The 12,842-nt window shown below is 41.6% G+C and overlaps 2 protein-coding genes across 2 annotated transcripts in view; both read left to right on the plus strand.

Moving 5' to 3' along the window:
• Nucleotides 1–1,159, plus strand: part of CSUI_003199 (uncharacterized protein) — a 4,089-nt gene extending 2,930 nt beyond the window's left edge. The window contains exon 3 of the mRNA XM_068063397.1: nucleotides 292–1,159. Coding sequence (XP_067924627.1) covers nucleotides 292–467 — 176 coding nt within the window. The 3' untranslated portion in view covers nucleotides 468–1,159. The remainder of the gene's footprint in view (nucleotides 1–291) is intronic.
• A 4,612-nt stretch (nucleotides 1,160–5,771) lies between these two features.
• On the plus strand, nucleotides 5,772–12,793 carry CSUI_003200 (uncharacterized protein; the record flags this gene model as incomplete). Its single annotated transcript, XM_068063398.1, has 6 exons — nucleotides 5,772–6,142; nucleotides 7,481–7,637; nucleotides 8,663–8,809; nucleotides 9,707–10,039; nucleotides 10,996–11,127; nucleotides 11,787–12,793. 6 exons carry the CDS (start codon nucleotides 5,772–5,774, stop codon nucleotides 12,018–12,020), a joined length of 1,374 nt encoding a protein of 457 aa, XP_067924628.1. The 3' UTR covers nucleotides 12,021–12,793.
• Nucleotides 12,794–12,842: the final 49 nt, after the last annotated feature.

Below are 12,842 nucleotides of genomic sequence, written 5' to 3' on the forward strand. Positions count from 1 at the left end.
TATTATGTATCTATCTATCTTTAATCTATCTATCTTTAGTCTATCTATCTATCTATCTATCTATGAAAGTATAGCTGGATAGATGTGCATACTCTCCGGACACTTGCATGTGTAGTGTATGTACGTTTGTCTGTATGTACTCCCTCTTGAGGTACCTACGTTCATATATAGACATAAAGTATACGTGTGCTTGTCATATAGAAGGAGAAGAGAGTTCTTTTGTATGTGGCAGTGTGTGTATTGCAGTTTTCTTGCTTGTTGTTTTCTCTTCTCTTCATTAACTTTGTATAGGATATAATACAGCGATGTTCTTTAGAGAATACATCTTCGGAAGTCTGCTAGGGATTTACTTCGCCTGGCTGTTCCTTGATCAGCATCGACAGTATCGACTTGACATGAAGCTCTTCTATCTCGAAGCCCCAGAGAATAAAATTAACTGGGTGAAACCACGAGGAGATCTTGTCTAAAAAATAGCAAGACTCTCCTGTCTCTCTTCTCTTGTCTCTCTGTCTCACTTTACTTCTCTCCGTCATGATGTTTCTGAATGAAGAAAGAAGTTGTCTAGAGAGATGCGAAAGAAGGGAGAGAGACCCATGTCAAGGAGAGTGAAGAATGAGAAAGTCTGACTGGGAAAGACATGTGATTTATGGAAGAGAGGAATGCAAGAGACACACATGCTCTTCTTTCTCGTTGTTCTAGTCTATCCTCAATCTCCTTGTTTAATGTCGTTCTCGTGTGTGTGAAGTGTATGTAGATGTTTCTCTAGCTATACATACAAGACACACCACCCAAACAGATGTATTCAAATACATACATGTCTCTAAAATATATATATATATATATATGTGCATATTCACATATATATATATGCTGATGTATAGGGAGATAGCATGTGTGGAGATGGGGTATATATTTGTGGTTGTCTGTAGGGAGGTATGTATGGTGTATCTATCTGTAGGGGGGGGGAGTGTATGTATGAGTCTTCTTTCATGTTGATCTATGCCAACGCATGTGTGTATGAGTAGATGGAGTTGATACATCCGGGGGATCTCCATGATATTTTTAAGAAACACGTTCATTTCCTGACAAGCAAGTCAGGGTAGAAAAGGCGCAAGAACTCCAATGAGAAACTTCAGCGACGACGGCTATCAATGAGAAAGTGAATGAGTGTATGTGCACATACACAGATATATATATATATATGGATATGTATATATGCGTGTATATACATATACCCATGTATGTATACGGATATCCATCTACTGTGTTTGTAGAAGGACTTTCCTTTTCCTATATCTTCTCTTGATTTCGTTCAATACGAAAGAAGAGGAGAGAGGGAGCAAGTCTTTGAGATACACAGACTCGTGGAGAAGAGAGGATTTTTCAGAACTTTCTCTTGTTTATCTTCATCCTCAAGTGATACAAAGCAGTGTCTTGTTCTCTCTTTCCGATCAGGACAGTCAGACACCCTCATGATCGGATAGGTAGACACGTGTCTAGCGACGAAAGTAGACTAAGACACGCTTGGCCCAAGAGGGAGAGGCATTCTTTTCAGCTAACGATCAGTTTTATTCGGATGGAGAACAAGAAAACCGTTCTGTAGATATCCATAGATATCTAGAACGGTTGTGGTAGCAATTATCTATAGATAGAACTCAGTGAGCTATTAGAAGAAAAAGAGGAATCGCTTTCGATAAATATCCATCTTCACTTGTAGAGAAAGACGGAAGGACAACAAGGGGGCACCAAGGAACCCAGGAGAAAGACAAAAGAGTGAGAGAAACTTCACACACTTTCCCGGTGTCTTCTTCGAGACAGCAAGAGAACATCCTCATTATCTTCAAAGATTTTAACGTCCCCGATGTTTTCGTCGCCAGTGTTGTAGTGAACGGAGGTCTTGCCAAACGTTAAGGCATTGGGTGTTGTCAGTGATGAGTTAGGCAGGGTGAGATTTCCTTGCGCTAGTTTGCTATTGTAGTTTCTATCGCTTTTCTTACGTTCGTAGATGTACACAACACATCTATGACTATGCCGAAGTCTTTTAGTGCAGCTCACGCGCTCGTTGTCTCACGTTCTGTTTCTAGGAAAAGTTGCTTATGTGTCTGTTTGTCCTGTCTTCGTGAGAGCAAGGAGGAGGAGAGTTCATGCAAAGTGAACTCTCTCTCTCTTCATCCGAGGAAGAAAGAGACTTCTTCTTGGCTACCTTAGCGTGACAGATGTAGAGCAAGATGACGTCGAGTGTACGACACCGGAAGAAACAAACGGGCTCGCGAGGACAAGGAAGCTAACTTAACCGGGGAGCACTGAGGAAAGTAGGGATGGCGGGGGAGTAGCATATATCAAGGAAAGAATTGAGAATCTATCCGTGTAGCAGCGGCCTCGAGAAGGCAAACACCACTGAAGAGAGTTACTAGTACGAGAGATTACTGAGGGTTTAGTTTACGTCTCAGCAGTCTTTTTTTTTAGAGTTCATTGGAATAGTTTTGTTTTTCTGTCGTCGCCTTGCCTTTCTTCCGAGAGTGGCGAAAACACTTGTCAGTAATGATGATCTGTCAGGCGAAATGTGGAGCTTTCGGCGCATCCGAGTGAGGAAGCACGTATGATCAAGATCTCCTGTTACTTTGCAAGGTGTACTATTATCGTCCACTATGGGGTGTAGTACCATACTGAGGTCGATTTAGAAACGCTTGAGGAAAGATGTAGTAATGCTAAGTTGAAGAACACGAATCGATGGCTCCGGAGTGCTCTTCTTGATGAGAGGGGGGAGTGGCGTTCTTACCAGCAAACGAGCCTAATCTGGGAAAGAGATATGTGGTCCTTATGATACAGCTAGTCTTTTTGAGTGAATCTCCCGCAGACAAATGCATCCAAGATGATCATGAGGGTGTGCGTCTTGGCCGGGTAAAATCTCTTGGTAGACCTCTATACAAAGGAGCATGTGATTAAGAGGAGGATTCTCTTCCGCCGGCGGCCCACTGAAACCTTTACCGTTGCCTGCCAGATAATTGGACTAATTGTTAGCCCTTTGGACAGAAAAAGGTTCTCTTCGAAACTTTGCAACATGGAGGAACTCCAAAAAGCCCGAGACAGCACCGACGTTCGGAGTAAGAACGGAGCTATTGGAGGGCGCAGTGAAGACTTACGACTGAGATCGGTCTTACCAAGCGGAGAAGAAAAGACAAGTGATTACCGTGAGTGAAGAAAGAACTCTTGCTACATCAGAGTGCTTTTCTTCACTCCTCCTAGACAGTTATGTTGCACCTTTACACTATCCGTTCTTCACGCCAACCCTGCGACTCGTACCACGTCAACCACAGCCTTCTTCTACAGGGCAGTGCAGAGAAGACTACTGCGCGAGTGAGTGTGCGCGAAATTTCGCGGAGAGGAATGGCTTTCATACTACAGCACAAAGTCTATCTATCTCATTGAAGAGTACCTGAGCACCGTCAGACTGAGTTAACGAGAGAGAGAAGCACACGATCATAGAAAAGCGATGAGTGGAGAAGTCGCAAGAGATAAACAAGAGAGAAGGTGGACTGAATGCAGGACCAACGGGGAACAGAAACATGTGTGTGCATGGACACAACGAAGGGAAGAAATAGGATGGATGGTTTGTCGTTCTCAGCGAAGTAGAGTCCTCGTCTTATCAACGAGAACGACAAGAATAGAGTGAAAAGAAGCAGATCTCGCAATTTCCCTGGAACCACCGCCCTTCTCAAGCTCTATCAGTCTTTTCGAGTTTCAATGGATAACATAACTTTCTTTAAGAAGGATGTTTAGAAACTATTTATGAAGATACGGACAGAGGACACATGGTAAAAACCGAGAGATACCTGCCCGTACACCTGGTTTGGTCGCTGTGGGTGGAGGAGAGTTTTTTCCGTAGTGAAAAAGAGAAAGACGACTTCTTTCTAGGAAGGAGGAAGAAGACGAAGAGAAGAAAGGAATGAGTAAATGAAGGAGTCGTCATTACCGTGGAAGCTAAGAGTTCAGACGGAGCGTTACGGTCTTCCTTTTCTCGTAGGTTTCTTTTCCCGCATCTTTTCAGCATCTATCGATCGTCGCATGTTCAGCCCCTTTTCATAGAAAATTGACTCGAGGAAAAGATAGAAAGCGACGAAGAAAAAGAAGAAAGAGAGAAAGTCCCCCAGAGTCACTGAATAAAGGAAAAAAGAGAGAGAAGAGCAGAAGGAAGAGGAGAATTTTGTTCTTTCTCTTTCCTGCTCTCTCTCTCTCATCTCAACCACCCTAGAGTTTTCTATCGGCCTCGTAAGTACAGTTAACTTGCTTGTTTTTCTTTTTCTTTTCTGATCTAAAGACAGCTCAAAGGTTCCAGCCATCCCAACGTCTTCAGCATCTTCCTGTTGTCCATTGCCCGTACCCTTTCTGAAGAGATCAGCCAGCAGTAGGAATAGCTCAACAAAGCAGTTCTTGATGGGGTGAAGAGACACACTTTTCTCTTCTCTTTTCTTTCTCTTTTGCTTCAGAGCTCCTCTTGCTCTTTTCCGTTCTGAACTCAGTAAACATTCCTTCTTTGGAGTTGGAGATGTAGAGCGGAGAAGTCTTCTTCAACGCATCTTGCCCTGGTCTTCTTCCTCTTCCTTCTTGCCTCTTCTTTCTATGACCATCGTGAGACGTCTCTTGTCTCCTTCTTTCCTCCGGCGGTGCTTCTCCGCACCGCTCTTGTCGTAGCTCGACCAGAGACCTGAATGAATCTGGAAAAAGATACACGGGAGAAAAGGCGAGAAGGACGATGTGTCAAAAGAAACAGACTCCAGATGTTGAGAATGAGAAAGATCACCGGAGCAGTGAACAGGGAAAGGGTGGATACTGTCAGTATAGAAAGACACAAGTCCCAGATTGAAGCAAAAGACATTTCTACAAGAAGAGTCCCTTCTTTATCTCCTGTTTCTCCTTGTCTCAAGATCTCTTCACTTTTCTAGTAGCCTTTCTTCAAAAGGAAACCCCGAAGAGTCTCTTGTTCCTCGTGTACAGGAGGACTCACACCAAAGGAGAGACCTTAGACATTCCATGTCTTTCTTCTTCGCCTTCTTTTTCTCTATCTCTCTCTGTTTCTTCGAAGAGACATCGAGCAATCTCAAGTCATTTAGCAGTAAAGGGTTAACGACAATCTTTCCTCTCTCAAAACTCCGTCTTTTTCCCCCTCTTCATTCTACCAAGTCTTTCATCTTTCTTTCTTTCTCTCACATCTTTCTCTCCTATCTACCTCATCTCTCTCTCGTCTAGACACCTTTCATCTCGACAACGTACAGACCAGGAAGAATGAAAGAAAAGTTAGAGAAACTTCTTCTTGCTTTGCAGTGGTGGATCAGAGATATCTCTTAAACTACCTTCTTCACTTCACATTCTCCTGCCCTCTTCTTCTCAGATGTCTTCTTCGTTACTCCCTACCGACACACAACATATACCTAAATACAAGCATACATAGACATTATACATACATAGACATAATACATACCTATATTTATCTTCATACATAGACATCCATATGCCTACAATGCATGTACACCTCTTTATCCATACATATATCTACCTATCCTAAGCTTTGTATTTCTTTCTTTGTTCAATCAGTCCAACTCCTCCTTTCCCCCCCCTCAGCACGCAAGTTGGCCTCACGACTTTACCCCCTTCCTCTCTTCACCTATCTCTCCATCTCCCTCACCCACATCTCTCTCCTCTTCCTCCTCCTTTCTGCTTCTTCTTTTTTCTCTTCCTTTCTCTTCTTCTCTTCATCTCTCTTCGCCAACACAATGAAACCCCCAGCAGCCTCACTAGCAGGAGGCGCCCTCTCTTCGGCTTCTCCAGCGCCTCTCAACTCCCCTCAGGTCTCTTCCACACATACAGCACCCGGAGCAGCACCTAATGGATCTACTGCAGGTCCTCCAGTAGCTAGTAATAGTAGCGGAGGAGGAGGAGGGACTGTGTATTGGCAGTTGTCTCCTGTCGAAGCCTTTCGGGCTGTCGTGTTGATTGAAGAGGCTTTAAGACAGCTCCTCTTTGTGAGTAAGCTCGTGCCTAGCTCGAACTCGAGTCAGAATAAGAACCAGCTCGATGAGCTAGCCATCTCTAAGGGAGACGAAATCGTTAAAATGATCAAAGAACAAAGTCTTCTTGAAGAAAAGTAAGAAAGATGAGAAACCCATTAGAAAGAAAGAAAAGAAAGAAAGGTGAAAGTCAAAAAGGAAGTGAGGGAGAGGGGAGAGTTGTCGCTGTATAGGAAACATTGAGCCGGCGGCAGTCTTCTGGTAGGTACGCTCTATGGTATGAGAGCTAAGAAAGTATGGATCTAGATCAATAGGGACATAGGAAGGAAGAGAACAAGAATCTACAGAGAGAGAGATAGATAGAGGGATAAAGAAGAAAGGCAAGGGCTGCGATTCTTTCTCTCGCTCTTATAATGGTACTACGTTGCCACCACGCCTGTACGTTCTTCTTTGAGAAGGAAAAAAAGAAAGCGTGATGATAGAGAAAGATAAGTTGCTACTGGCCTGTTACGATAAAGATACGAAATGACGAGATAGATACGGAGCAGTGTACATACACCCCGTGTGTGTATGCCTCCGGGAGAAAGGAAGGAAGGAAGGACAACCCTCGTCCTTCGTAGCTTCTCCAGAGTAACTTTTTCTCTCTCGTGCTCAACACTCTAAATACACACATTGTACTTCTCGAGTTGATTGAATGATTCGGAAAGAAGAAAAAGAGAAGGACTAGTGGGAGAGGGGGGTGATCAGGACTGACGCTTTTTCTTCAATTCCCTTCAATACCGATACAATTTATACAGGAGAGAAAACCGTCTATCTATACATCTATACATACATACACCACTCAGTCAGAGCTTTTCTCGTTCTTCAATCTTGCTTTGCTTTTCCGAGAAATTTGATCTATTCAAATTGACATGAATGTGAAGATGTTGCTTCTCGTCATCCATCATTCTTTTCTCGATCGTCAAAGACAAGAGAGAGGTACAGAGCCGGCAAGCGATTTCTCTTTCCTCACGCTTTTCTTGGACTAAAGAAAAGAACTAGAAAAGAGGAGAGAAGAAATGCGATGTCTATACTAATCATCTGCTGCTGATCTAACACAAGGATGTATCTATCCTCTCTCACGCTTTTTTTCTCTGCTTCTCCTCCTCCTCCTCCTCCTCTCGGTTCTCTGAGACAGAGAAGGGGAGTTAGTCGTCTAGATCGAAAGCAAAGATCAATGAACTAAAGGGCTACTTCTTCTAGAGAAACAAAAGAATAGATATCTTGATACCTCCTTGTTGAAGTAGAATCCCTCCTCACTAAAAAGAAAGAAACAAAGATCGAGAGAAAGGAGTTGAGCGACGTCGTATCTTCCTACTGGCACGCATTCCTCCGTCTTTCTTTCTTTCTTTCTTCTCCTCTTCCTTCTCATGTTTCCCCCTTCTCTCATGATTCTTTTCTTTCTTTCTCTGTCTCTCTTTTTCTCTCTTTCTTAGATTCAAAGAGTTGACGGATGCGAAGCAGAAGCTGAAGGGCCTGAGTAACATCGAGAAGTTGAGAAGTGTGGAAAACGAGCTCGAGGAAATCTCTCAGAAAATGAGAGAAAGTAACAAAGAACTCTGCCGTAGTCTCAAACAGAATCCTAATATACAAGTAAACATAAACGAAGAAAGACAAACCACACATACAAGCGATACAAAGATAGATAGATAGATAGACCAAAAAATAGAGAGAGAGATAAAGAGAGGAAGAGATTGAAAGATACACAGGTATAGATAGAGTTGAAATAGATACACAGATAGAGATAGAAGGATAGATAGAAATCTCAATTTGTACTTCTCCATCTATCTCTTTCCATCGGTCCATCTCTGTTTCTTTCTTTCTTTCTCTCTTTCTTACTCTTTCAGTTGTGTCATTTGCAGTGAACTTCCACAGTTGCTTTGCGCTTTCTTTTGGTCTGCTTGGCGATGTAGAGAGAAAGAATTGTTTTAGTTTAAGAGACCTTAGTAAAATTGAAAGAAAGAAAGAAGAATGAAACATTATACCGAGGCAAGACTTAAAAGCCTTCGGTCTTGCTTTCTCTCTGTCTTCTAGCTCTCTCTCGTATCTATCTCTTCCGCTCGCTGGGGAGTTCGGGTGTACGTACACCAAGATAAGAGAAGGATCGTGCTCCATTTACATCACAAAATCTTCTCTCTTTGTTTTCTCTTCCTTTCTCTCTGAAAGCAAGAAGAACGAGGAGTCTTACCGCCTACTGACTATTTATGTCTGAGGGTCTGTTCTCTTCTTTTACGGCACCCCATGTGCCTATGGAAGAAAGGGACGCCACAACTTTACAGGCATCAATCCATCGACACAAGAGTCGTTTTCTTCCTTCTCTTTTTTCTTTGACTTCTCCCTTTTCTTTTCACCTTTCTCTCGAGTGAACATGAAGAAGTGTTTCAGAGACAAAGAAAAGAAAAGAGAAAGAGAAGCCGCGTCTTCTCTCTATCATTGGAGTGTATCGACAGCCGAAACATGAGAAGCGCAATTCTCTCTTTTCTCTCTTCTATTCTCAAGACACACTCCTCTCTTACTGGCAGACATAGGAGATATCTCCTTCTACATGGATGAGTTCAAGAGTGATTTATCTCCTTTCTTCTTTCTTTCTCTGTCCTTCTCACTCTTCTCGTTTCTAGGAGAACGCTGTGAAGCTGCAGTTAGAGAGACAGAAGATCCAGGAGTGGTATGCCGATCTTTTGAATGAAGTGAAAGAATCCTTCACATTTAAGTCTCTACAAGATCGAGTAACCGCTGAGAAACATCAACAAGAAAAACTCAATGAAGTAAGATAGAAAGATAGAAAGAAGAAAAAGTGAGAAAGATCAAGAAGAAAAGCAAAGCGAGGCATTCCCAGAAAGGAAGAAGAAGAAAAGAATAAGTGAAGAAGAAGAAAAAGAACGAATCGAGAATAAAAGTTCGATCTTCTTCTTCTTCCTCTTCCTCTCTCTCTTGCATGCTCCCCCCATCCAAGCAGGAATGTCTAATTCTACGACTCCAAATTCTACGAATACCGTCTTCAGCTGTATTAAATATATATGTATATATAGGTGCAAGTAGCTCGACAGTATATAGATGTATACGGGAAGTTTCTCTCTCTAGATATGTGGGATTTATCTTTTCATCTTTCTTTATGTGGGTACATCTCTACCTCTCTCTCTCCCTATGAACTATAGACATGCGTAGAATATACGTGGAATGATCGGAGAGAGGAAAGAGAAAGATTGAGAGATCGACCTTGTACAAGAAAGATTCCGACTCTCTGTACGTCAGTAGCTAGGTACATAGATAGATGGGTAGATTCAAGAGATAGATAGAAATAGCTAGACAGACTGAGAGTTAGATAGATAGATAGAGGGCTGAACTCTACCGAGAGCTTTTTGAAAGAGTATGTATAGATACCCATCCGTAGATACACATACATAGATGGATATCGTTATGTACGTGTATACATATATCTTCTCTTTCATCGAGAGAGAGACATATCGGGGAGTGCATTTCTCTTCTTCTCTAGCCACGCTCGGAGATCTCTTCTCTCCTCTTCTCCTACTTTCTCTTTCTTTCTTTTCCTAAGTCACAATTCTAAGAAGAGACCTCTTTATCTCTCTTTCCTCTTCTCACTATCTCTATGTCTTTCTTATCACTTTACCTTCTTGTTGCCTTTTCGTCTTCTTTTCTTCAAGATTAAGAAGAGAACAAGAGAATCGACGCAGGCAGTTCGTCTCTTGGAAGCGGAATTGAAGAAAGAGACGGCTGAATATGAGAGAGAGATGAAATACACAAATGCGGAGATCAACAAGCTGAAGGAAGAGCTCCAGCAGAATCGCCTAAGATCCTCTCTCAAACTGTCCTTTGAAGAGAAACAGTTAGCGGCACAAGAAGCGTCTCTTCTCCGCGTTCTACAGCAGAAAGAAGTTGACCTGGAGGAAGCTCTGGTAGTCGAGCAAAAGAGAAATGTCTCCGAAGAAACGTCGCATGCACACCTCTCCAAATTCGCGAAAGAATATATACTCAAGGTAAGCAAGCTACAGATGAAGGAAAGAAAGAAAGGACAGAGATATAGCAATGCAGGGAGAGAGAGAAAGAGAGAGAGATAGATGGATAGATAGATAGATTAAACATATAGAGATAGATAGATGGATAGAGAGACAGAGATAAAGATAGATGGATAGAGAGACAGAGATAAAGATAGATGGATAGAGAGACAGAGATAAAGATAGATGGATAGGTCCGTAGATGGATAGAGAGGTAGATAGATGGAGAGCGTCTATAGATAGATGGATAGATAAATAGATAGAAAGTTAGATAGAAGGATGAATAGATAGATAGACAGATAGATAAAAAATCTATAGATAGATAGGAAGATAGGGACATGGATAGATAGATAGATTAAAGATGGATAGATAGAGAGACAGACTAAAGATAGGAAGATAAAGACGGAGGGAGAAGTGGTGGAATTGCTGAGTTTGAATGCAAAAAGAGCCCCTTCAAGACAGAGAAAGAAAAGGAACAAGAGGAGCACGAGAAAAAGAAGAAGAGAGATTTGAAACGAAAGAAGCAAAAGAAGAAGGTATCAAGATCCGAAGAAGAAGAAGAAGCAGAACTCGAAAGGAACAAGATCACTAAATCGTCTTTCTGTCTCCCCTATCTATGTCTCCCTCAGTGTAGATCTACAGCTCTATCTTCTTCTTCTGTTCTCTATCTGTAGAGAAATATCTGTGCTGATCCGGAGTTTTCTCCTGTCATAAGACCTTTCTCTCATAAAGTCTTTGGTCTCTCCAAACACACTCTACCTCTGCATCCCGTCCATGAGTCTTTCTCTCTTTCTCTTCCTTAACCTTCACCTGTCTTTATTCCTATCTCTATAATAGCTCCTACCTATCTATATATCTATCTGTATAGGTTTGTAGATCTCCATGTAAATACATCTACCTCCCTCTGTCTAGGTTTGCCTGATGTGTATATGATATAGGTGCAGAAGGAGAGACAAGAATGGTATGACCGCTTTACCCAAGAGACAGAAGAAAAGCAGAGGGTTCTGACGGACCTCTTGAAGCATCAAAACACGATCATGCGCACTCTCGCTGTCACACAACAACGCCTGGTAAGTCTCATACACATACATCTATATACACATACACATGTATATATATACAGATATAGGTTAGGATACGTGACATGTATATATATGAATATATGTATGTATGAAGATATATGTATGCATGGATGAAGAAGCATGTATGTATGAATATGTCTTTTCGTAGGTATATGTAGGTGTAGGTAAATATGCCTATGCGTATGTATGAAGATGCCTGTCTGTGCATGCATGCTCCTCTCACTATTCTGAGTTTTGCGTGTTCTTGTCTCAGTAAGAATTCGAGAGACTAGGAGCTCCTCCTCCTTGTAAACAGGAGACTATTTTTCTTTCTTCTCTTTCCTTGTTAAAGGAATAACCTTCTCTCTTGTATGTACACAGATAAACCTGTCTCTCTATATGATCAAGTCATATACCTATACATACTCATATAGAAATGTATATTTACGTACGGAATACGCTGAGAGACGGCTTTGTATATATACGTATCCCCTGACACATGTATATATATATATGGGTCTATACGCATCGTGGTGTCTAGGTATATACATAAGAATGGTGTCTATATGCACATAGATGGAGTTATACGTGTAGGTCTCTAGAAGTGTTTTGCTTGAGATCCTCGCTGCAGTTGAAGTGTCTATACACCTGGCTTTTTCATTACTCAGGATGATGATCAAGAACACAGAGAGAAAGAAGAGAAAGATGCCATGCAAAAAGCACAGATTCTCATTGAGAGAAGTCGACAAGAAGAAAGACTTGCGAACGACTCCGTGAAAATACTCAGACATTTCGCTCGGCTTTACTTGAAGAAAGTTCAAGACATTCTAGAAGCACAAAAATCCAAAAAGAAAGGAAAAGGTGGGGGGAAAAAAGGAGGAGGAAACGCCAAAGGAAAGTAGAACAAGATGGGGGTGAAAGTTAACCGTCAGAGAAAGTGAAGACCATCCATTGATATTGAGAAGAAGAATAAGCAAAAGAGACAATCGATTCATATGTCAAAGGAGAGACAATCGACTGGCGTATCAAACCAAAGGCATCCGACTGAAGAACTCTAGCATTTATAGAAAGGAAAGACTATAAGTCGAGAGATCTTCTCCGTTTTGGCATCTTGATCTATCTTTCTTTCTTTCTTTCTTTCTTTGCTTTTCTTTTTGGAGAAACTTGAAGGAGGATTCTTGTTTGCGAATGAAAAGAAGAAATCTATGTCTAGACGGGATGACGATGCAAATCAGAGAGAAAGAGAAGCTTCTCATTTCTCTCCTCGAATCTTCCTTTCTAGTTGAAGAAGCGGCGAGAAGTTTCTTTCTTCTCTCATCCAAACATAAGAGATCTATAACATATGTCGAGGGTAAAGAGAGATACAAACCCGTAGATTCAGGTCTATAAGTAGGCTAGATACAGCGAGAGGAAGATCAAACATATAGATGGATAGATTAAAGCGAGATAGAAAGACACCTATCTCTCTATCTATCTTTAGTCTATCGATCCAGAGAGAAAGATAGATGAGTCAAGTGGAGGTAAGCGAGAAAACATCATAAACGCGGAGAGAGCTTCTTTGGTCTTCGTTTACGTTAATAAGAAAGTTATTCTCTTTTCTCATTCTCCATCAATCTACCGTGCTGTACATACATCTCCTAACCTACATATCATAGAGATAAAAGGATAGATCCATGCTATGTATATCTATATGTCTGTAGATCTCTCTCTTTCTCTGTGGATAG

The sequence above is a fragment of the Cystoisospora suis genome (assembly GCF_002600585.1).
Source record: "Cystoisospora suis strain Wien I chromosome Unknown contig_1398, whole genome shotgun sequence".
Lineage (NCBI taxonomy): Eukaryota > Apicomplexa > Conoidasida > Eucoccidiorida > Sarcocystidae > Cystoisospora > Cystoisospora suis.